We start from the raw sequence: 21,389 nt of genomic DNA on the forward strand, positions 1-21,389 counted from the left end.
TTTAGCTCAAATATCCACATGTCGAGAACTGGAAGCTTGGGTAGCCCTAGCAGCGGACATGATTATGTGTGGATGTGAAATCCCTACCTGGGTATAAACCATTGTTCTTAAACATATTCAAGAGGGGGCTGAAAGTGCTTTTTAGCTACCTTAACATTGACACGAGTGGGATTCACAGTACTAGTCTAGATTGGAAGCAAAACAACTTGGCAAAGTAATGGAGGAACAGATGGAGATGGGATAAAGGCAGCAATCAACCGTATCTCCTAACTTCAAGATTCCACTCCCCTAAACAGTTCACCTACATTGGCCAAGAGAAAAAAAATCAAGAATGGTTTAGATAATCTTGTCCAGGAGTACGGAACTCAATACCTAAAGAAAGACAATCCCAGTCCTTGATTCATTGTATAAGGAGGAAAAACTGAAGGTAAAGGAGTTTGGAAGATTAAAATCTACAGAGAAAACCTTAAAAAATGAAATATGAAATATAACTATATTTTAGGGATTAAAATAAAGGTGCAACTTAGGCAAAGGCAAAGGAGGTGTTTACTGGGAGAATTATCTGGAGAGCTCACTTTCCTGCTTGCCAGTAAAATCTGTGAAAGAAATCAGCAGCCGTTCCCTTTGTGTATGTCAGTTCTTTGTCAAAGAATGTCTCTGTGAGACTGAAACACTGGGGTGAGTTGTGGGTTCTTGCGCGCAGAGAACGTGCATTGTATCAGAAAATAGGGGTCTCCAATGGCTTGTCAATTTGGAAAAACTCTTCAGCCACTGGTGGCTTCTTCTTTATTAATTTGGAATTTCTCTTTTCCTTTCTCTCCTTCATTTACAGGATCTCGTACTTATCCACAAGGAAAGTGGTCTCTGTGGAGAACCTGACAGGGCTGTTTCCATCTACCTGGGTCACTTTGGTAACCTAGGAAAATAAACAGAAAGTGTGGTTGAGACTTAGATGTAGATTCAATTCTCATTACAAAATAGAGAAAATTCTCACCAGGTGCGTTGGCTCATGCCTGTAATCCTGGCTACTCAGGAGGCTGAGATCTGAGGATCGTGATTCAAAGCCAGCCTGGGCACTAAAGACCATGACACTCTTATCTCCAATTAACCACTAGAAAACCAGAAGTGGTGCTGATGCTCAAGGGGTAGGGTGGTAGCTGAAGAGCTCAGGGACAGTGCCCAGGCCCTGTCTAAGCCCCATGACCGACAAAAAAAGAAAAAAAAAAAAAAAAAGAGGGGGGGAGAGAGAGAGTTCTGTAAAAACAATAGTAAGAATAGTTTGGGAAGAATAAAGTGTTTAATCCACAGCTGTAGCCCGTGGCCCGTGGCATCACTCCTGTCCACCAACATCACTAATGGAGACCACTGCTGGGATGAAATGTGGATGAGTTTTTTTTGTGGGCACTGCCGGCTTATGTCTATAATCCTAAATAACTATTCAGGAGAATGAAAACACACACACACATATTTTTCCTATTTTTTTGTCAGTTGCATGGCTTGAACTCAGGGCCTAAGCACTGTTCTTGGGCTTTCTCAAAGCGAGAGCTCCACCACTTGAACCACAGCACCACTTTCAGCTTTTTCTAGGTATGTGGTACCAAAAAAATCAAACCTGGGTCTTCATGCATGCTAGGCAAGCACTCTTACCACTAGGCCAAACTTTTGTCGCAAACCAGATATTTTTGTCACCAATTAATTTGCTCTTCCCATATATGTACTCTTTATTAAGATGAAGTACCTGTATGTTGCAATAGTTTTTTTTGGAGATGAAGGAAACTTGAACAGGAAAGAAATCATTGGGCTGCCCAGCAATGCTAAATTCCAGGCTGCCACTTTTATTTTTGGCATCAATCACTGGCAGGCACCACTCCAAGGTGTTTCTTCGGCTGTCATGTCGATATTCCCCGTCAATCTCACCAATCACAGGGGCACCAACACCAGATCTGTGATGAGAAAAATATGGTTAGCTGAGCTGACCAGAGCTCAAAAAATTCCACAAAAGCTGGGCATGGTGGCTCACATCTGTAATCCTAACTATTCAGGAGGCTGAGATTTTAGGATTGCGGTTCAAAACCAGCAGCACTAAAGACTCTTATTTCTAATTAATCACTAGATAATCAGAAGTGGTACTGTGGCTTAGGGGGTAGGGCATTAGCCTTGAGCTGAAGAGCTCAGGGACAGAGCCCAGGTCCAGAGTTCAAGTCTCACGACTGACAAAAAAGAAGAAAAAAAATTCCACCAAGGAAGGAAAATCAACTCTAAATTTAATTATGATTTTTATGTTGAGGAAAATCAACTCTAAATTTAATTATGATTTTTATATTCAGCCTCATTTTTTTTTTTTGAAGTCCTGGTGCTTGAACTCAGGGCCTGGGCACTGTCTTTGAGCTTTCCTAAGGCTCTACTACTTGAGCCACAGAACCCCTTCCAGCTTTTTCTGTGTATGTGGTACTGAGGAATTGAACCCAGGGATTGGAGCTTGCTAGGCAAGTACTCTACCAGTAGGCTACACTCCTGGCCCTGCAGCCTAAATTTTCCCAGGTGTGCAATTGCTATACAGACCAAGGGGGGAAAAAGGCTCCCTAATAATCTCAGTAATCAAAATCCTAGCACAATGGCAAAGAATCTTACTCCATTCTCTGTAGACAGACATATTCAACAGGTACTTGATAGTCCTGGGTGCTCAAATTTATGGCTTACACCTAGGAGTTAGAAGAGGACCGAGACAGTAAATTTGTGAAGCACAACTTGTTTACAAAATCCTGTACTATGGCTTGTTAACCTGTTAAGTAATTTAAATGCATTTTTTCCCCCAAATAAGAATGGAGAATAAAGGGGGCCGGGAGTTTGGCCTAGTGGTAGAGTGCTTGCCTAGCATGCACGAAGACCGGGGTTCAATTCCTTGGCACCCCACATACATAGCAAAAAGCCAGAAGTGGTGCTGAGGCTCAAGTGGTAGAGCTCTTGCCTTGAGAAAGCCCAAGGACAGTGCCCAAGCCCTGAGCCCAAGCCCAGGACTGGCAAAAAAAAAAAAAAAAAAAAAGAATGGAGAATAAAGCAGATTGGTAATAATGTATATGCTTGAGTGGGGGGGGGTTTAAACACCAGCAATGGAGATGAATTTGGATTTATGAGTATGTTATCCCTTAGCTTTTGTGTTGACACCTGCAATCCTACTCAGGAGGCTGAGATCTGAGGACTGGAGTTCAAAGCCAGCCCAGGCACTAAAATCCATGTGACTTATCACCAGTTAATCATCAGAAAACCAGAAGTGGTGTTGTGGCTCCAAGTGGTAGAGCCCTAGCCTTGAGAAGAGCTTAGGGATAGCACTCAGACCCAGAATTCAAGCCCCACACCCGACTACAGCCACAGCTCCACAGTCTCATATACTTTCCTACCTGGGCTGGCTTTGAACAAGGATCCTCAGATCTTAGTTTCCCAAGTAGCTAAGATTAGAGTCCCCAGGGCCTGGCGAAGGTTGCTTTGTTTTGTTTTTTTGGTCAGTTGTGGAGCTTGTGGAGTTGTGGACTCTGGACCTGGGTGATGTCCCTGAGCCCTTCACGTTAAGGCTACTGCCTCAGTGCCACTTCTGATTTTCTAGTTGTTAATTGGAGATAAGAGTCTCACGGTTGGTATCTGGGCTGGCTTTGGACCATAATCCTCAGATCTCAGCCTCTTGAGTAGCTAGGATTATAAGTGTGAGGCCTCGTGCCTAGCTTTTTTTTCCCCACGGCTGAGGACCGAACTCAGGGCCTTCCTTGCACTTGCCAGACAAAAGCTCTTCTGCTGAGCTAAATCCTCAACCCATTAACTTCTTTTTTGTAAGGTAAATAGAGCAAGTTTACTTAAAAATGAAAGCATATAGGGAGGCTCTCCATTCTGAGAAGCCCCAAAGAGGAGTCCTGAGATATATATGTAGATTTTAAAGTCTAGAACTTTCAAAGCTTACTAAAGCTAATGTCAGTGTATTTACTTCATTTATAATCCAGCAACTGAAATTTATTTGATAAATAAAAGTATGATTATCCTTGGGCAACATGGAAATATGATGAGAAAAAGAAACACACAGTTGTCTTGAAAGATAATCAGGGCTAGTTAGGATGCAGTTTACACCTCCACATATAGCTGACAGGCAGTGTCACCTACTCCTACATACTCTAAATTTAACCATCTTTTAATTCACTAGTGACACTCAAAGTTTTTATTAGGGGAAGAGTAAATAAGGGAGATAAAGAAAGTTTAATGGTGGCATAAGACCATTAACCCTTTCCTATCACTTTTATGATCATTTCTTTTACATTCCTCTTGTGTGCTCTTGCTCCAATTGCGATGTTTCTAAAATGATCAGTTCCAGACAGTAGCATAAACTGTTCTCATAATGTTCTCTTCTTCAAGCCCAGACCAGCACAAAAAAAAGTAGTAGGGCACAATAATAATACTAATATTTTTAATTCTTCAGGTGGGTGGGCTTTTGTTGTTGTTGATAGTGGTGGTAGTTATAGGGTTTGAACTCAGGGTGTACACTGTCCCTGAGCTTTTCTGCTTAAGGCTAGCATGCGTGACACAAGGTGGCACATGCTGATAATCTTCGCAGTTGGGAGGTTGTGTCAGGGGAGTTGTTAAGTCTGAAGCCATGTTTAGACTTAATCCAGCTTACCTGGCACCTTTAAATAAAGCCCACCTAAGCTGGGTGCAGTAGTTCATGCCTGTAATCCTAGCTATTCAGGAGTCTGAGAAATCTGAGCATCACAGTTCAAAGCTAGTCAGGGTAGGAAAGTCTAATTGACCACCAGAAAATAGGAAGTGGTACTAGGGCTAAATGGGGTAGAGTGCTAGCCTTGAATGAAAAAGCTCAGGAACAGCTGGGCATGGTGGCTCACGCCTGTAATCCTAGCTTCTCAAGAGTCTGAGATTTAAGGATCTTGGGCCAGCCTGGGCACTAAAAAGTCTATGAGACTCTTCTCTCCAATTCATCACCAGAAAACCAGTAGTGGCATTGTGGTTCAAGGGGTAGGGTGGTAGCCTTGAGCTGAAGATCTCAGGGACAGCACCCAAGCCCAGAGTTCAAGCCCCACAGCCAATAGAGAAAAAGAAAGAAGAAAAAGCTCAGGGACAGCACTCTGGTCCTGAGTTCAAGCTCTGTGAGGGAGAGGGGAGAAAAGGGGGAAGGGAGAGGGAATACAGTTCAAAAAAAAAAAAAATTACAGGCTGAGAATGTGGCTTAGTGGTAGAGTGCTTGCCTACCATTCATGAAGCCCTGGGTTTGATTCCCTCAGTATCACATAGTAGAAAAAGCCGGAAGTGGAGATGTGGCTCAAGTGGTAGAATGCTAACCTTGAGCAAAAGAATCTGAGGGACAGTGTCCAGGCTCTCAGTTCAAGCCCAAGGACTAGCAAAAACAAACAAACAAAAAGTATTCTGACAAACATATATGGTCTTAGAACATTTTCAAAGTTCCCTTTGTGACTAAGTACATTCCTCTCTACCTCCAAATTTATGTTCTAATTTGTCCAGAAAGGTATATAAGTGAAATCATAAAGTTGATAACCTTTTGAAGCTGGTTTCAGTTTTGTTCAGTCATGGGGCTTGAACTCAGGGCCTTGGCTCTGTCCCTGAGCTTTTGTGCTCAAGGTTAATGCCACAGTTCCAATTCTGGTTTTCTGATGGTTACATGGAGATAAGCCATGTAACCAAGTCTAGATTCATCTCCAATTGACCACCAGAAAACCAGAACTGGAGGTGTGGTTCCAAGTGGTAGAGCACTAGCCTTGAGCAGAAAAGTACAAGGACAGTGCCCAAGTTCTGAGTTTAAACCCCACTACCATCACCACCAACAAAAAATAAGTATCTAGGCTGGCCTCGTAGCCTAGTAAGTGCTTGCCTAGCATGCACTAAGCCCTGGGCTCGACTCCTCCATAACACATGCACAGAAAAAGGTGGAAGTGGAACACTGGCTGAAGTGACAGAGAGCTAGCCTTGAGTAAAAAGTGTGCAAGGACAGTGCCTAGTCCCTGAGTTAAAGACCCAGGACTGGCAAAAAAAAAAAAAAAAGTTTGGTGTGGTGGCTCATGCGGGTAATTCTAGCTACTCAAGAGACTGAGATCTGAGGGTGGAGATTCAAAGAGAGCCCAGGCACTAACGTCCATGAAACTCTTATCTCCAATTAACCACCAGGAAACCGGAAGTGGTTCTGTGGCTCAAGGGGTAGGGCAGTAGCCTTGAGCTGAAGAACTCAGGGACAATAATTCAAGCCCTACAAATGACAAAAATAAATCAATAAATAACAATAGTAAGTATCTGGGCTGAATGTAGCTCATGGTAGATACTTGCCCAAGAGCAAAATAAAGTTTTATAGTCAGTCTTCAGTTTATAGAACAAAGAAAAGAAAAAAGTAGCAAATATCTGAAAATGGACAGCTAGTGAAATGCTGCCTCCAAAAGACCACTTCTCAAAGTCAAAAAGGGGAAGAGGATTATGTAAGGAACTCCACTTACGGGAGTGGGATGGTGATAACTACATCATTCAGCTCTAGATTATCTTCTTGTAGTTCATATTCTATGTTGACATCGCAGCCATTTCCACTCTCTGAGGGCCAGCAATTAACTGAGAAAAACAAAGCAGTTACCTTAGAACATTAGAAAAAGACAGAATCATTTCCCCACCTAGCTAAGATCAGGCACACAAAAGGAATCAAGAGAAGTCAAGATAGTAAAGCAAGCTGACTGACAGTTGTAGGCCTGAGACATTCAGACGTAAACTACATTTAAAAGAACAATTTCAGGGCCGGGAGTTTGGCCTAGTGGTTAAAGTGCTTGCCTAGCATGCATGAAGACCCAGGTTCGATTCCTCAGTACCACATACATAGAAAAAAAGCCGGAAGTGGTGCTGAGGCTCAAGTGGTAGAGCTCTAGCCTTGAGAAAGTCTAAGGACAGTGCTCAGGCCCTGAGCTCAAGCCCAGGACTGGCAAAAAAAAAAAAAAAAAAGAACAATTTCAGCGTGGTGCTGGGTTGCTCACATTTATAATCCTAGCTATTCAGGAGGCTAAAGTCTGAAGATCATGGTTCAAAGCCAGCTCAGGCAGAAAAGTCCAAGAGACTCCTATCTCCAATAAACTTACTCATAAAATCCAGGAGTAGTGCTGTGACTCAAGTGGTAATGTGTTAGCTTTGAGCACAGACTCTTGGGGACAGTGCTCAGCCCCAGAGTTCAATCCCCAAGACTGCCCACCCCCCCTCCCCCGCCAAAAAAAAGAACAATTTCAAGTTTAAAGCTATTAAAGCGAATTGTGAAAATATACAAAATGTAGCACCAAGTCCATTTTGAAAAGATGGTCACTTTTTTAAAAAGGAACTTTGCTATAACAATAAAGGTAAGAACCTATAACTCTGGGCTATTTCTAGTTCTCAGTGCACATCAGCTGAGTGAAATTGGCCAGAGGCACTCACTTGTCAACGGAATAAAAGATTCCTCTGTGGTTTGTAGTCTCCATTTTAATACCCCTACATCACTGTTGACTGGAAATGACTTCTCTGGATTCTTCAAGCCAATTAGAGATTCTGCAGTGAAAAGTTTTTTATCCACATTTGGATGGGTCTGGAATGAAAAGGAAAGGAAGTCTGAAGTTCAGAAATGAAAAGAGAAGAAACCAACTCCATGTGGGCTTATATGACACATCATCTAAACATCTAAAACAAGGTATCTCATAACCCCCAATTTGCACGCGTGTGTGTCTCTGTGTGTGTGTGTGTGTCTTGAGGCTTGATCTCACGGCCATTGGCACCTGGCATAAATCCTGATTGATTGTTTTTATTTCCAATGCTATGAACTCAGGGCCTGGGGACTGTCGTTGAGCTTTTTTTGCTCAAGGATAGAGCTTTACCCACTTAAGTCTTGTCTACACTTCTGGTTTTTTTTTGAGATAAGTACCTTATGGGCTTTTTGCCCAGGCTGGATTCAAATTGTAATCTTCAGACCTCAGCCTCCTGAATAGCTAGGATCACAGGCATGAGCTGCTGGCACCCAGCTCAAGTTGTGTCTGATTTTGAGAGCTCGTTTGGAGGTTCTAGCAGGGGAGCCCAGTTACTCATACACCCTTGACCGAAGATCGGTCCTCCTCCGTTGGGAATGGTTGTCCTCTTGACCGAGCGCACAGCTTTGGGAGGGATGCACATGGAGTGGTGAGAAAGGCACTGGCCTAGCTAGCTAGATCAGCTGAATCAACCCTGGAGATCAACGGGGTGACAGATGTCACAGCCACATTACCCTCATATCCAGCTTTTGATTTTGAAGAAAGATTGGCCCCTTCAAAGACATTTACCCAGAAATAACAAGACTCTTCCAAACAAACACATAAGCTAACACAAAACAGAACACCTAATAGATGATTAAACACCAATAACCTGCCGGGGGCTGGTGGCTCCTATCTATAATCCTAGTTAAGCAGGGGTTCTGAGAATTGCAGTCCAAAACTAGCATGGGCACAGAATTCCATGATCTCCACATTAAATAGCAAAAAGCTGAAGACAGAACTGTGACTCAAAAGATAGAGCACCAACATTGAGGAAAAAAAAAAAAAAGCCAAGGGAGAATGCTAGACCCTAGTACTGGCAAAAAAAGGAAGAAATTATGTCACTTCTAGGAAAAATGATGGAGATGGAGATCATGCAGAGATCAGCCAAGCTAAAAAAGCTAAATATGGCAGTTTTTCACTCATTTGCAGAATATAGACTTTAAAGACAGACATACACATAACTTGATTCTAAAATATTTGAAAGAATAAGGGGGAAAGACGAGAGGGTAAGAGAATAGAAGGTGAATAATACAAAATATATTGTGCTTAAAAAATGTATTTCCAGAAAGATCCCAATTAATCATTCTTGTTGTAATAATAAGAAATAAATCTCTTTGTGTGTTCTGAATGAGTATGAAGTCACCTACTCAATTTCAAAATTATCTTCCATTCTGTTCCAGTGTTAAAAGCACATGCCTGTAATCCCTGAATTAGGTATGCTGAAGGTGGGCTGCAAGTTCAAAGCTAACCTGGGCAATGGTTACATAGTAAGGTACGTAGTAATGGTTACATAGTAAGGTATCTGATCTTCAAAAAACAGTGCAACACTAGCTGCTCAGGAGGCTAAGATCTGAGGATTGTGGTTCAGAGCCAGCCTAGGCACTACAAAGCCACGAGACTCTCTAGAAAATGGGAAATGGGGCTATGGCTCAAGAGTAGGGCAGTAGCCTTGAGTTGAAGAGCTCAGGGACAACACCCAGGCCCAGGGGTAGGGAGGTAGCCTTGAGCTAAAGAGCTTAGGGACAGCACCCAGGCCCAGAGTTCAAGCCCCAAACCACCCCCCCCCAAAAAAAAGCACAACAAAAGGAAAACAAAGCAAAACATAACAAAAACAAAACAAAAAAAGAAAACACTGGCTGGGAATTTGGCCTAGTGGTAGAGTGCTTGCCTAGCATGCACAAAGACCCAAGTTCGATTCCTCGGTACCACATATACATAGAAAAAGCCAGAAACGTTTCTGTGGCTCACATGGTAGAGCTCTAGCCATGAGAAAGCCCAAGAACAGTGCTCAGGCCCTGAGTTCTAACTTCTTTCCTACGTATCTAGAATTGCACTAGTTACATAATTGAAATAATTTTCCTTGTTTTGTGGTTCACATGAACTGGGGAGTATAGCCTGATGAACTCAGGGCCTGAGCTTCTTTTGCTCAAGGCTAGTGCTTTACTACTTGAGCCCACTTATGTTTTTTTCTGTTTATATGGTATTAAGGAATCGGACCCAGGGCTTCATGCGTGCTTGGTAAGCACTCTACAACTAAGCCACATTCTCAGCCTTGCCAAGTATTCTTGAGGTCTTGGGTATATCCCAAGTACTGCGAAGAAAAAGAATAAGGAAAAAGAAAGAAAGAAAAAGAATAAGTAAGAGGAATAAGACAACAATGAAGACTGCTAAGTAGGTAAGGGTCCAAATGTTAGGTATCGAAGCCTCTGCAAACCTGTAGCTGCACCCCTTTCTTATCTTCATTTTCCACATGAAGACGAATTCGGCCAAATTTGTCATCAGAGATTCTAAGCATAATCATGCCATGTAACTCCATATTCTGTAATCCTCCATCCCGCCCACAGGTTAACGTGATCTTTTCTTCAATCTTCATATGCACGCTGAAAAGACAAAGTAATCAATCTGTTTTGTTTTTTGCCAGTCCTGGGCTTGAGCTTAGGGCCTGAGCATTGTCCTTAAACTTTCTCAAAGCTACCACTTGAACCTCAGCACCACTTCTGGGTTTTTTCTATGCATGTGGTACTGAGGAATTGAACCCGGTCTTCACGCATGCTAGGCAAGCACTGTAACTAGGCCAAACTCCCGGCCTGTTTTTTAAAAAAGTAGAAACCAAAATTTATCAACTTTTTTTTTTTTTTTGGTCAGTCATGGGGCTTGAACTCTGGGCCTGGGTGCTGTCCCTGAGCTCTTCAGCTCAAGGATACTCCCCTACCCACTGAGCCACAGTGCCACTTCCCATTTTCTAGAGGTTAATTGGAGATAAGACTCCCAGGTCCTTTTGTGCCCAGACTGGCTTTGAACCTTTGAATCTTGATCCTCAGATCTTGGCCTCCTTAGTAGCTAGGATTACAGCTGTAAGCCACTGGGCCTGGCTTCTGTGAGATTTTTTTTTTCCCTGTGAGATTCTTATACCCAATTAACCACCAAAACACTGGAAGTGGTGCTGTGGCTCAAGTGGTAAAGTGCTAGCTTTGAGCTAAAGAGCACAGGGACAGTGTCTAAGCCTAGAGTTCAAGCCCCGCGACCAACACAAAAAAAAATCCTAAAACTAAAATAAAAAAAAAAAAACTTTTGAAGTCTTTTAAATTTTATTATAGGACTATAACTTAAAAACAAAATTATAAGGTGTCTTACGCAATTATTACAAATAATCTACCCATAATTTGTAACGTCAGTATTTTCAAATGGGTGAACTACAGAGCCCACAAATATTTTGGTCTCTTCCTTTATTCTCTGTTCTAACCTCTTAAGTCTTCCCAGTAACAAAGCCACCAGGTTCAAAGGTTTTTGTCTTAAGACAATGCAGGGTCCCATTTTTGCCTTCACAAGGGCTTACTTTTCCCTCAAGATGCATTTTACTTACGAGTCTCAGCTCTCTAGTGTGTGATTGTTTTCAACAAGTTTAAAAGCGCCAGAACGGTCTCTCTCAAAGCAATGACTAAGAGCGGCAGAGGCACTTTTGTGAATCAAGAGATATATCCAGATGTACTTTTGTTCATTTCATTATAAATGAAACATACACTCAATTTTCTCCCTTTATGCAGGCCAGATAGAAGTATTCTCACACGCTCATCTTTCGCTTGACCTTAAAACCATAGCAGGGGGTAGGGAGTTTGGCTTAGTGGTAGAGTGCTTGCCTAGCATGCACAAAGACCCGGGTTCAATTCCTCGGTACCACATACATAGTAAAAAGCCAGAAGTGGTGCTGAGGCTCAGTGGTAGAACTCTAGCCTTGAGAAAGTCCAAGGACAGTGCTCAGGCCCTGAGCCCAAGCCCAGGACTGGCAAAAAAAAAAAAAAAAACCATAGCAGGGCTGCGAGTTTGGCCTAGTGGTAGTGCTTGCCTAGCATGCACAAAGACCTGGGTTCGATTCCTCAGTACCACATACACAGAAAAAGCCGGAAGTGGTGCTATGGCTTAAGTGATGGCATGCTAGCATTGAGAAAGCCCAAGGATAGTGCTCAGGCCCTGAATTCAAGCCCCAGGACTGGCAAAAATAAATAAATAACTAAATAGCCATCAGCAACAACAGAAGGTTTGAGCTCAAAACAAGAAATGACTCATGAATAAGTGAACTCAATTAACTTATGACTTAAAAATGTCACCAACCACTAGTTAAGCCCCGGGATTAAAAACAAGCAAAACATTCTATACTGGGACCGGGGATATAACTCAGTGGTAGAATGACTGTCTAGTCTAACAAGTGGCAAGGCCAGTCTGGGTTTGATTCCCAGCATCCCAGCAAAAAACCCAAAAACAAACAAACAAAAAAACACCCCCAAAACAAATGAAGTAAGGAGACTGGGTCTGTTTCCTCCTAATTAGCCCTTGATTTCCCAATAGTTTCCCTGGATGGTTTGTTTTTCTCTTAGGTTTCAGTGTCCTCATCTGGTTTGCTTTGCTCATGTATAAAATTTTTGTTTGGTCTGACTGCACACACTTTGTATGGTTCTGGTGTATATAATCTTTGTGCTAAATACATTTGGGGTTGCTGGTCTTTGTGACATGAGTCTACCAGCAGTCCCCTGGCTTTCTAATAAAGACTCATATTTGGGGGCTGGAAATGTGGCTTAGTGGTGGAGTGCTTGCCCAGCATGCATGAAGCCCTGAGTTCAAGTCCTTAGCTCCATGACTGAACAAAAGAAAAAAAAATCTGACTTTACAAGTTATTAAAAATGTTCTCCTTACCTCTCCATATTAATAGGTGGAGTATGGACTTTGGTTGCTTCAGAGGTACGCTTGCCCATACTAGAGGACATGATAGTTTCACCTTCAGATTTCAATTTGTCCACGAAGTTATCTACTTCCTTTCCTTTAGCTCCAAGTTTCAAAGCCTTGCTGGGACCTGAAGGCCTAAATGCAAAAACATAAAGAAAACATAAAGAAAACATACCTAATAAAAAATACCAAGAGCAGCAAACACTAATGACTCCACATCAACAAAGGATTTTTCTTGACGGTATTGTTTAAAAGAAATATAAAAATCTCAAGGGAAAAACCCAAAACTTCTAGTATTGGTGAGTATATCCACCTGATCAAATTGCTAGTATTACTGTCATCATATTTGTGAGTCTGCTCAACAAAACAAAACAAGACAAAACAAAAAAAACACAGGGTCTTGGGCCGGGAGTGAGGCCTAGTGGTAGAGTGTTTGCCTAGCATGCATAAAGGTTCGATTCCTCAGAATCACATACACAGAAAAAGCCGGAAGTGGTGCTGAGGCTCAAGTAGTAGAGTGCTAGCCTTGAGCAAAAAAAGCAAAGCTCAGGGTTAGCACCCAAAGGTTGAGTTCAAGCCCTAGGACTGGAAAAAAAAAAAAAGAAAAAGGAAAGAAGAAAGAAAGAAAGAAAGAAAGAAAGAAAGAGAAAGGAAGGAAGGAAGGAAGGAAGGAAGGAAGGAAGGAAGGGAGGAAGGCGTGGGTGCAGTGGCTCATGCCTATAATCCTAACTACTCAGGAGACTGAGATCTGAGGATAGCGGTTTAAAGCCAGCCCAGGCACTGAAGGCCATGAGATTCTTATCTCTAATTAATCACTAGAAAATGAGAAGTAGGCTGTGGCTCAATGGGTAAGGCAGTAGCCTTGAGCTGAAGAATTTAGGGATAGTGCCCAAGCCCAGAGTTCAAGCCCCATGATCCACCAAAAAACAAAAACAAACAAAAAACCCCCCAAACAAACAAACAAAAAAAGAAACTGAAATCATGGCATAATTTGTAAAAGAATTCTCTTTTACACAAACAGAAACAAAAATCCCATTTGTCTTTATTATTCCACACTGTATGAAGCCTAAGTCTGTATCACATTTTCCTTCTTCAGGTTCCTTATTATTTATTGCTTGTCACTCAAAAAGTCATACCAACACCCTTCCCCTGGCACATCAGGGTTGCTGGTAATATATTCTGGACATACCTGGCTGGTGCAGGTGCCACTTTTGGTTTATCAGTTTCAATGATAGTTTCTGTGATCATGGCAGCTGTGCTTCCTCCAGAGACTGCAGAACTACCAAATCCTCCAAATCCTGGTGCTTTTTTGCCCTGTCTCTCTGCATCTCTTCTGGCCTGTTGTAATTCTTTTGCTTTACGCCGCATCTCAGCCTTTGCTTCACGTTCTTGAGTCTACAGAGACAGGGGATGTAGCTTTGTGTCCAGTCCACACCAGCAAGTAAAACTAGGAAAATCAGATTACCAAAAGCTCTTGACATGCAAATTAACAGTTCTAGAGAAGACCTCACTTACCTCTCTGACTGCTCTGAAGACTTTTTCCTCATGTGAATCCATTTCTGTGAAGGTTCTAATTTGTGCCAGATTAACATTCTCCCGATATCCCAGGGCAACAATTTCATCAAAAGCAAAAATCAAATCAAAACAATGCTCTGATATTTCATTCTCCTCTAAGGCTCGGCAGTATTCTGGAATCTAATTATGGACAGCAATGGAAAGGAAATTTAGAGTTCATTGGCACCTGTTTCCAAACCTTATTCTTATCAAGTGGTAGAGCACCAGCCAAACAAGCCAGTTGAGCAAGTTAGGCTCGAGGTTCTAAACTAGTACCAGAGGGAAGGAAGTACATGAATCCCAATAAACCAAAATCTTTTTGTTTTTTGTGGATCATGGGGCTTGAACTCTGGGCCTGGGTGCTGTCCCTGAACTCTTCAGCTCAAGGCTACTGCCCTACCCCTTGAGCCATTTAGCCCCACTTTCTGTTTTTTAGTGACTAATTGGAGATAAGAGTCTCATGATCTTAGTGCCTGGGCTGGCTTTGAACTTCAATCCTCAGATCTCAGCCTGAGTAGCTATAATTACAGTCATGAGCCACTGCGCCTGGCTCTTTTTTTTTTTTTGGCCAGTCCTGGGGCTTGTACTCAGGGCCTGGGCTCTGCTCAAGGCTGGCTCTCTGCCACTTTAAGCCCCAGCGCCACCTCCAGGTTTTCTGTGTATGTGATTCTGGGTATTTGAACCCCAGGATTCATGCATGCTTGGCAGCCAAACTAAGCCACATTCCCAGCTTTTCTTTCTTTTCAACTGAAGGTTCTGTTTTGTCTTTTGTTTTATTTGGTACTGGGGATTATACTGTACTTGCTAGGCAGTGCTTTACCACTGAGTTATATCCCAACCCCAAATCTCTTTCTTAGTGTTTACTCTTTATGTTAAGAAATATCTTTTGACATTAGAGAGAAAGTATGCACGCCATCAGTAAGTCTTATAGTCTTATCTAAAAAACATGGCTAAGCAAGTTTTTGAAACAGGTACATTCAAATAACTAAGAACTGAGATCTAGGGGGATGGGAGTATGGCCTACTGGTAGAGTGCTTGCCTAGCATGCATGAAGAACGTGAGTTCGATTCCTTAGTACCACATACACAGAAAAAGCTAGAAATGGTGCTATGCATCAAGTGGTAGAACACTACCCTTGAGGAATGTCCAAGCCCAGGACTGGCAAATAACAGCAACAACAAAAACCACTAAGATCTGAAAAATGAATTGTCTTTGGGACATTTATAGCTTAGGAAGGTATCTAATAAAAGTCTGCCACATGAGGGCTGGAGGTGTGACTCACTGATACAGAGTCCTATCTAGTAAATGTGAGACACCGAGTTTAAAACCCACTATTAGAAGAGGTAACAGTCTACCAAATGAACAAGGAGCTGCAGAGATTGAAAGTATAAGCTCAGCAATAGAAAACAAGGCACATACTATCCCAAGTGCATACACACACTCTCCCCCAAAATAACGAGCTCCAGTAGAAGCATGGGCATGGGGCAGAGCCCACAACTGATCATTGCCAGCTGCTCTGGAAGAAAAATCACTCTCACGAAAAAAATGTAACATAATAAAAAAAGGAACACAGTATTCTAGAATGACTCTTACCACTCTTGAAAAGAGCCTAAGTGTCTCCAAATCTTCTAAAATGTTGCTGTTTTTGGTAGTGATCAGTACCATGTACAGTTTTTCCATAGGCTGGTAGACATATCTTACACTCTCTGTTTCAACAAATGTATGCTGTTTTCCAGTGTTCATGAGTTTTGGGAAAGCTGCTAATAAACCCTCAATCCGAGTTCTGGTCATCTCCACAAACTGTCGAGAAACAATAGCTTTTCCTGCTTTTGTGCAGACTGCTGCTGCCAAGAGCACCTGCCAGGAACAAAGGTATAAATAAGTGCTAATTACTTCTTCATATCTGTGCTCTCTTCTCAGAAGATCTTCCACAGAATGACATAGTTATGCAGTGTTAAACTACAATCAGCACATTCCTAATTCTAGTTCATTAATCACAATATATAATTCATAAAACAGCGTTAAAGTAGAGGAAAACAAAGCCACTATTCCATAATATACCTAGGGAAAACTTCAAGTAAAGAAATAAATTTGGCCGGAAGTTTGGTTTGGTACTAGTAGTGTTTGCTTAGCATGCTGAAGACCTGGGTTTGATTCCTCAGAACCACCTACATAGAAAAAGCTAGAAGTGGTGCTATGGCTCAAGTGGTAGAGCTCTAGCCTTAAGAAAGCCCAAGGACAGTGCTCAGGCCTTGAGTCCAAGTCCCAGGACTGGCAATAAATAAATAAAATAAATTTGGAGTTGGGCAAGTAGGTACTCAGAATCCTAGCTACTTGGAAGCTGAGATCTGAAGATCCTAGTCCAAAACCAGTTTGGGCAGGAAAGTCCATGAGACTTGTATCTCTAATTAACCATCAAAAAGCCAGAGTGGAGTTGTGGCTCAAGTGATTGAGCATTAGCTTCCAGCACAAATGCTCAGGGACATTACCCAGGCCCTGAGTTCAGGCCCCAGGACTGGCGCACACACAGATAAATGAAATGTGTTTTTTGCTGGAAAATGAACAGAGCTGGAAATCATGTGATCATGTTAAATAAGCCAATTAAACAATGGCAAGTATACATTTTTTGTTGTTGTTGTTTTTTCTCATTTGTGGAAGCTAAGGGTAAGTGAAACAAAACATAAACAAAGCCATAGAAGTAAAAGGACTGTTAGGAATATGGAACAGGTATAAGAGAAGTGGGGACAAAGTAAGGGGATAAATACTGTCAAAGTACATTATAATCAGGTGCTAGTGGCACGCACATGTAATCCTAGCTACTCAAGGCTGAGAATTAAGGATCATAATTTGAAGCCAGCCTGGGAAATAAAGTCTGAGACTCATCTCCAATTAACCAGCAAAATGCTGGTCAGAAGGTGGGTGTGGTGGCTCATGCCTATAATTCTAGCTACTCAGGAGGCTGAGATCTGAGGACTGGGGTTCAAAGCCAGCCCAGGCACTAGAGTCCATGAGACTCATTTCCAATTAACCACTAGAAACTGGAAGGGTGCTGTGGCTAAGAGGTAGAGTGGTATGGTAAGGTGGTAGCCTTGAGCTGAAGAGTTCAGAGACAGTGCCCAGGCCTCCAGGCCTAGAGTCCAAGCCCCACAACTGCCCCCCTCCCAAAAAAAATTATTACTGAGTAGTTATACCAAAGGGAATTCGTTTCCAGATGTCCAGTTTTCAGTACAACACATCCTGGTCAATGTCACCCTTCCATCATTAAATTAAAAAAAAAAAAATTGGGGGCCACAAGTTTGGCTTAGTGGTAGAGTGCTTGCCTAGTATGCACAACAACCCAGGTTTGATTCCTCAGGACCACATACCAGAGAAAGCCAAAAGTGGTGTTGTGGCTTATTGTGGTGTTGTAGAGCCTTGAGAAAGCCGAAGGACAGTGCCCAGGCCCTGAGTTCAAGAACCAGGACTGGCAAAAATAAAAAAAAAAAATAATAAATAAAGTACCAGCCAGGCACCAGTGGCTCACACCTATAATCCTAGGTACTCAGGAGGGTTAGATAGGAGGATTGCAGTTCAAAGCCAGCTCAGGCATTAAAGTCTTATAAGTCTGTGAGACTCTTATCTCCAATTAATCATCAGAAAACCGGAAGTGGCACTGTAGCTCAAGTGGTAGAATGCTAGCCTTGGGCTGAAGAGCCCAGGGACGCACTCAGGCCCTGAGTTCAAGTCCCACGACTGACCCCCACACCCACTCCGAATTCCAGCACTTAGAAGTCTAAGGCAGGAAAATTAGGAGGTAGGAGACAAGCATGAGCACATGGGGATCCTGTCTCAAACACACCTACCTACACCCACCCACACAATTCCATCTATCATAGCTACATTCTATAACTATGATAGACTTATATAGTCTTCACATCTATATACTTTCAAGTAAAATAAAAAGGAACATCACAATAGAATTGAAATCACATATCAAATATGAAGCTTGAAAAGCTTACTCAGGATTTTAGGTCCATTACCTTTGTGTTCTAAAAACAAAATCTTGTACATAATAAAAAAGTACAAGAGCATGGGCCGGGAGTTTGGCCTACTGGTAGAGTGCTTGTCTAGCATGCAGGAAGATCCGGGTTCAATTCCTCGGCACCACATACATCCAACCCTTGCAGGAAAGTCTACCTAATCACTTAAAAAGTAAGAAGTGGTGCAGTAGCTCAAATACTGGCCTTGAACAAAAGAAGCTTAGGGACAGCCCAGAGCTCAATGCAAAAAAAGAAAGAAGGGAAAAGGAAAACTGTGTCCCAACACTTAACAGAGCAGAATGTACTGAGATAAATTGTTCTGAGTATCTGAAACAAGCCAAGTCCTTAATAATTCAGAAACATTTGATGTAAGTTTAAGTATGTACACATAGAACGTTCAATATCTCTCAATCATGAATGAATCAGAAGTAGTCAGTACTCGCTAGGCACCAGTGGCTCACCCCTGTAATCCTAGTTACTAAGGAGGCTGAGTTCTGAGGATCATGGCTCCAAGGCAGCCAAGGCAGGAAACGTCCCTGAGACTCATCACCAGTTAAACACTAAAAAGCTGAAAGTGGAGGTATGGCAAGTCGTAGAGCATTGTCTTGGAAGAAAAAAGCTCAGGGGCAATGCATAGGTCCTCAGTTCAAGCCCCAGAACTAATAAATACATAAACTTAAAAACTGTAAGGCCAAAGAAGCACTATTTAGTACTTCCAGAGTATAAAAAGAAGTTTCTCAAAACACTATCCAAAAATTGAGCCTCCTAGTGGAACTAAAGCAAATTGGCCTGATGCAGTTTGTTAACCCGAGGCTGAAAACAACTTTCAGTATGTTCAAGGCTCAAATACAAAATCTCCCCACTAGCCAAATTCTCAATTACGCTTATTTCTTCTCTTGAGCCCACGAGATGCTTTAAATCAAAAACTATCGCTCAAACATGAACCACCTGGGGCCGGGAGTTTGGCCTAGTGGTACGAAGATCCGGGTTCGATTCCTGGGCACCCCATACATAGAAAAAGCCAGCAGTGGTGCTGTGGCTCGAGTGGTAGGGTGGCAGAGTGGTAGGGTGGCAGAGTGGGCAGCCTTGACACTGCTCAGGACCTGAGTTCAAGCCAGCCCCAGGACTGGAACACGAAACAGACCAGCATCGAAGAGAACGGTCTCCAGACGCACGGAGGAGGATACCAAACAACACAGGGGAAGACGGACGAGCCGAGGGCACTGGAACCCGACGGTTCGCCCGCTGCTGAGAGGGCGGGGCGGCCTCCGCTTCACCCAGACGCAGGAATCACAGCCAGGACGCAGGGTCTCCATCTTCACCCGCGAAGGCTCCGGGTCGCGGTAATCGAGGGGCCCGCGGCGACCACGCGTCGCGAGGGCGAGACCCCAAGTTCCCCTCCCCAGACAGCCGCGGACACGCTTCACCCGAGCCCCGAGTTCCTGGCAGCCTCGACGCCCCCCGAGACCCGGCTGGCTCCCACGCCCCCGGGCCCCTCGAGGGACGAAAACAACCACGGCGACGGTGACAGGGGTAGCGACCGGGCCGCGAGTGCCGGGCCCGGGCGCGGGCGCTCGAGAGGCGCCCCGGGCCCCGGGGGTCCCCGCGGGGTCCGCGCGGCTCCGTCCCGGCTCCGTCCCGGCTCCGTCCGGGCGCGGCGCTCCGAGCCGCCGGCAGGCGCGGACGTCAGGCCTCCCCGGAGCCCCGGAGCCCCGGCCTCGGGCGGCCCCGCGGCTCCCGGAGCCCGGGGCGGGGCTCCGCGCTCCAGCCCCAGCCGGGCCCGGCGGGGAGCCGCGGCGAGCGAGGCCCGGACTCCGGGAGCTGGGGGTCCGGGGCGGGGCTCACCATGATGAGGGCGGTGGCGGGGCGCCGCCCGCGCTCCGGCTGCACTGGGCTGCGGGGAGAACCCGAGGAAGGGGAGCTCCGGCCGCTCGGGACCTGCTGCCCCCCTGACAGGAGTCGCGGCCGCTTCGCCTCTTGCCAAGATGGCGGCCCGGAGCCACGTCTCCAACCGGAAGCCGCGCGGGTCAAAGGGCGGAGGGCGGGGCCGACGGGGCGGCCGTCAATCAGGGGCCCGAGCCCGAGCCCGGGCCTGGCTGCCCCCGGGCTGGCGGGGCCCAGCCTCCGGCCGCGGGCCGTCCCCGGGTCGGGGTCCTGCTGTCACCTCTTACGACTGAGGAGGCCACCCTCACCGCCTCTCGATAACCACAGGACTCAAACCCCAGGCCCTGTGCGCAGCAGCGATGAGAAGAAACGCCAGGGGACGCGGGTCCTGGATTTGAGCAGCTACAAAAGTGACAGCCCCAGGCCGCCGAGAAGATGCAGAGTGCCTCTGCAGGTCACCTTTACCATCAGGACCGCAGGACCACACGTCAGGGCGGGAGCGGGGCCTGGGGGGAGGGCTCGTCTCCAGGATCCATTCCTCGGCACCGCGCACATAGAAAAGCTCCAGTGGTGGAGCTCTGGCCTTCAGAAAGCGCAACAAAACAAAACAAACTTCGGAGACGTGCTGGGCATGGTGCCTAATCCTTGTAATCCGGCTGTTACCATGGATCCAGGTTTGAGACCATTCAGGGCAACAGGTTCCCGAGACCCCAACCTCAACAAATAAAATAGACAGGGTAGTACACTCCTGAGGTAGCTACATGGGAGGAGGCAGGAGATCATAGCCTCAGACCCTATTTGAAAAACAGAAGTGAAGCTTGGTGGTTGCGTGGCTTAATTATAGAGCACCAGGCCTGAGTTCAAGCTCCAGTTCCCCTCTCCACCCAAAAAGTACACTCAGATCTCGTTTCTACGGTATCTTCTCCTGCTTCTCCTACCTTCTTCTCTTCTCCCTGTCCTTAGAAGAATAGGCCATGAGTTCAAGCCCCAAGACTGGCAAAAAAAAAACATACAAAAACAGAAGTGGTGCTGTGGTTCAAGTGGGAGAGTGCTAGCCTTGAGCCCGATTTCAAGCCTCAGGACTAGCAAAACAAAACAAAACACGTAAAATGAATTAAAACAAAATGCTAATCAAAACATGGTGCAATATAACCTCATACTCACAAGGATAGCTCCAATAAGTTTTGGCAAGGATGTGAAGAAACTGAGCCCCTCGTATGTTGCTTAGTGGGATTGTAAAATAGTGTGATTGCTTTCAGGATAGAGTTCTAAACATAAACAATTCCTCAAAAAGTTAAACATAAAGTTACTAGACCACTCAGAAATTCCTTTGGTAGGCACATATATAGCCCTATTAAAAGTATACAACAACACAAAAACATGTGCTCATAGCAGCATTATTCATAATAGCTGATATGTGAAA

General features: G+C 44.3%; 1 protein-coding gene across 1 annotated transcript; it reads right to left on the reverse strand.

The window, feature by feature from the left end:
• Positions 1-479: 479 nt before the first annotated feature.
• Arcn1 (archain 1 coat protein complex I subunit delta) lies at positions 480-20,080 on the reverse strand. Its single transcript, XM_090319390.1, has 10 exons — positions 19,928-20,080; positions 15,657-15,920; positions 14,025-14,204; positions 13,699-13,904; positions 12,480-12,644; positions 10,006-10,171; positions 7,447-7,594; positions 6,495-6,603; positions 1,739-1,943; positions 480-916 (listed from the first exon to the last, which is right to left on the reverse strand). The coding sequence occupies exons 1-10, from the start codon at positions 19,928-19,930 to the stop codon at positions 827-829; spliced, it is 1,536 nt and encodes a 511-aa protein (XP_090175516.1). The 5' UTR covers positions 19,931-20,080; the 3' UTR covers positions 480-826.
• Between the last annotated feature and the right edge of the window lie 1,309 nt (positions 20,081-21,389).

This window comes from Megascapheus bottae, chromosome 27 (genome assembly GCF_031878675.1).
Source record: "Megascapheus bottae isolate mThoBot1 chromosome 27, mThoBot2.hap1, whole genome shotgun sequence".
In the NCBI taxonomy this organism is placed as follows: Eukaryota; Metazoa; Chordata; class Mammalia; order Rodentia; family Geomyidae; genus Megascapheus; species Megascapheus bottae.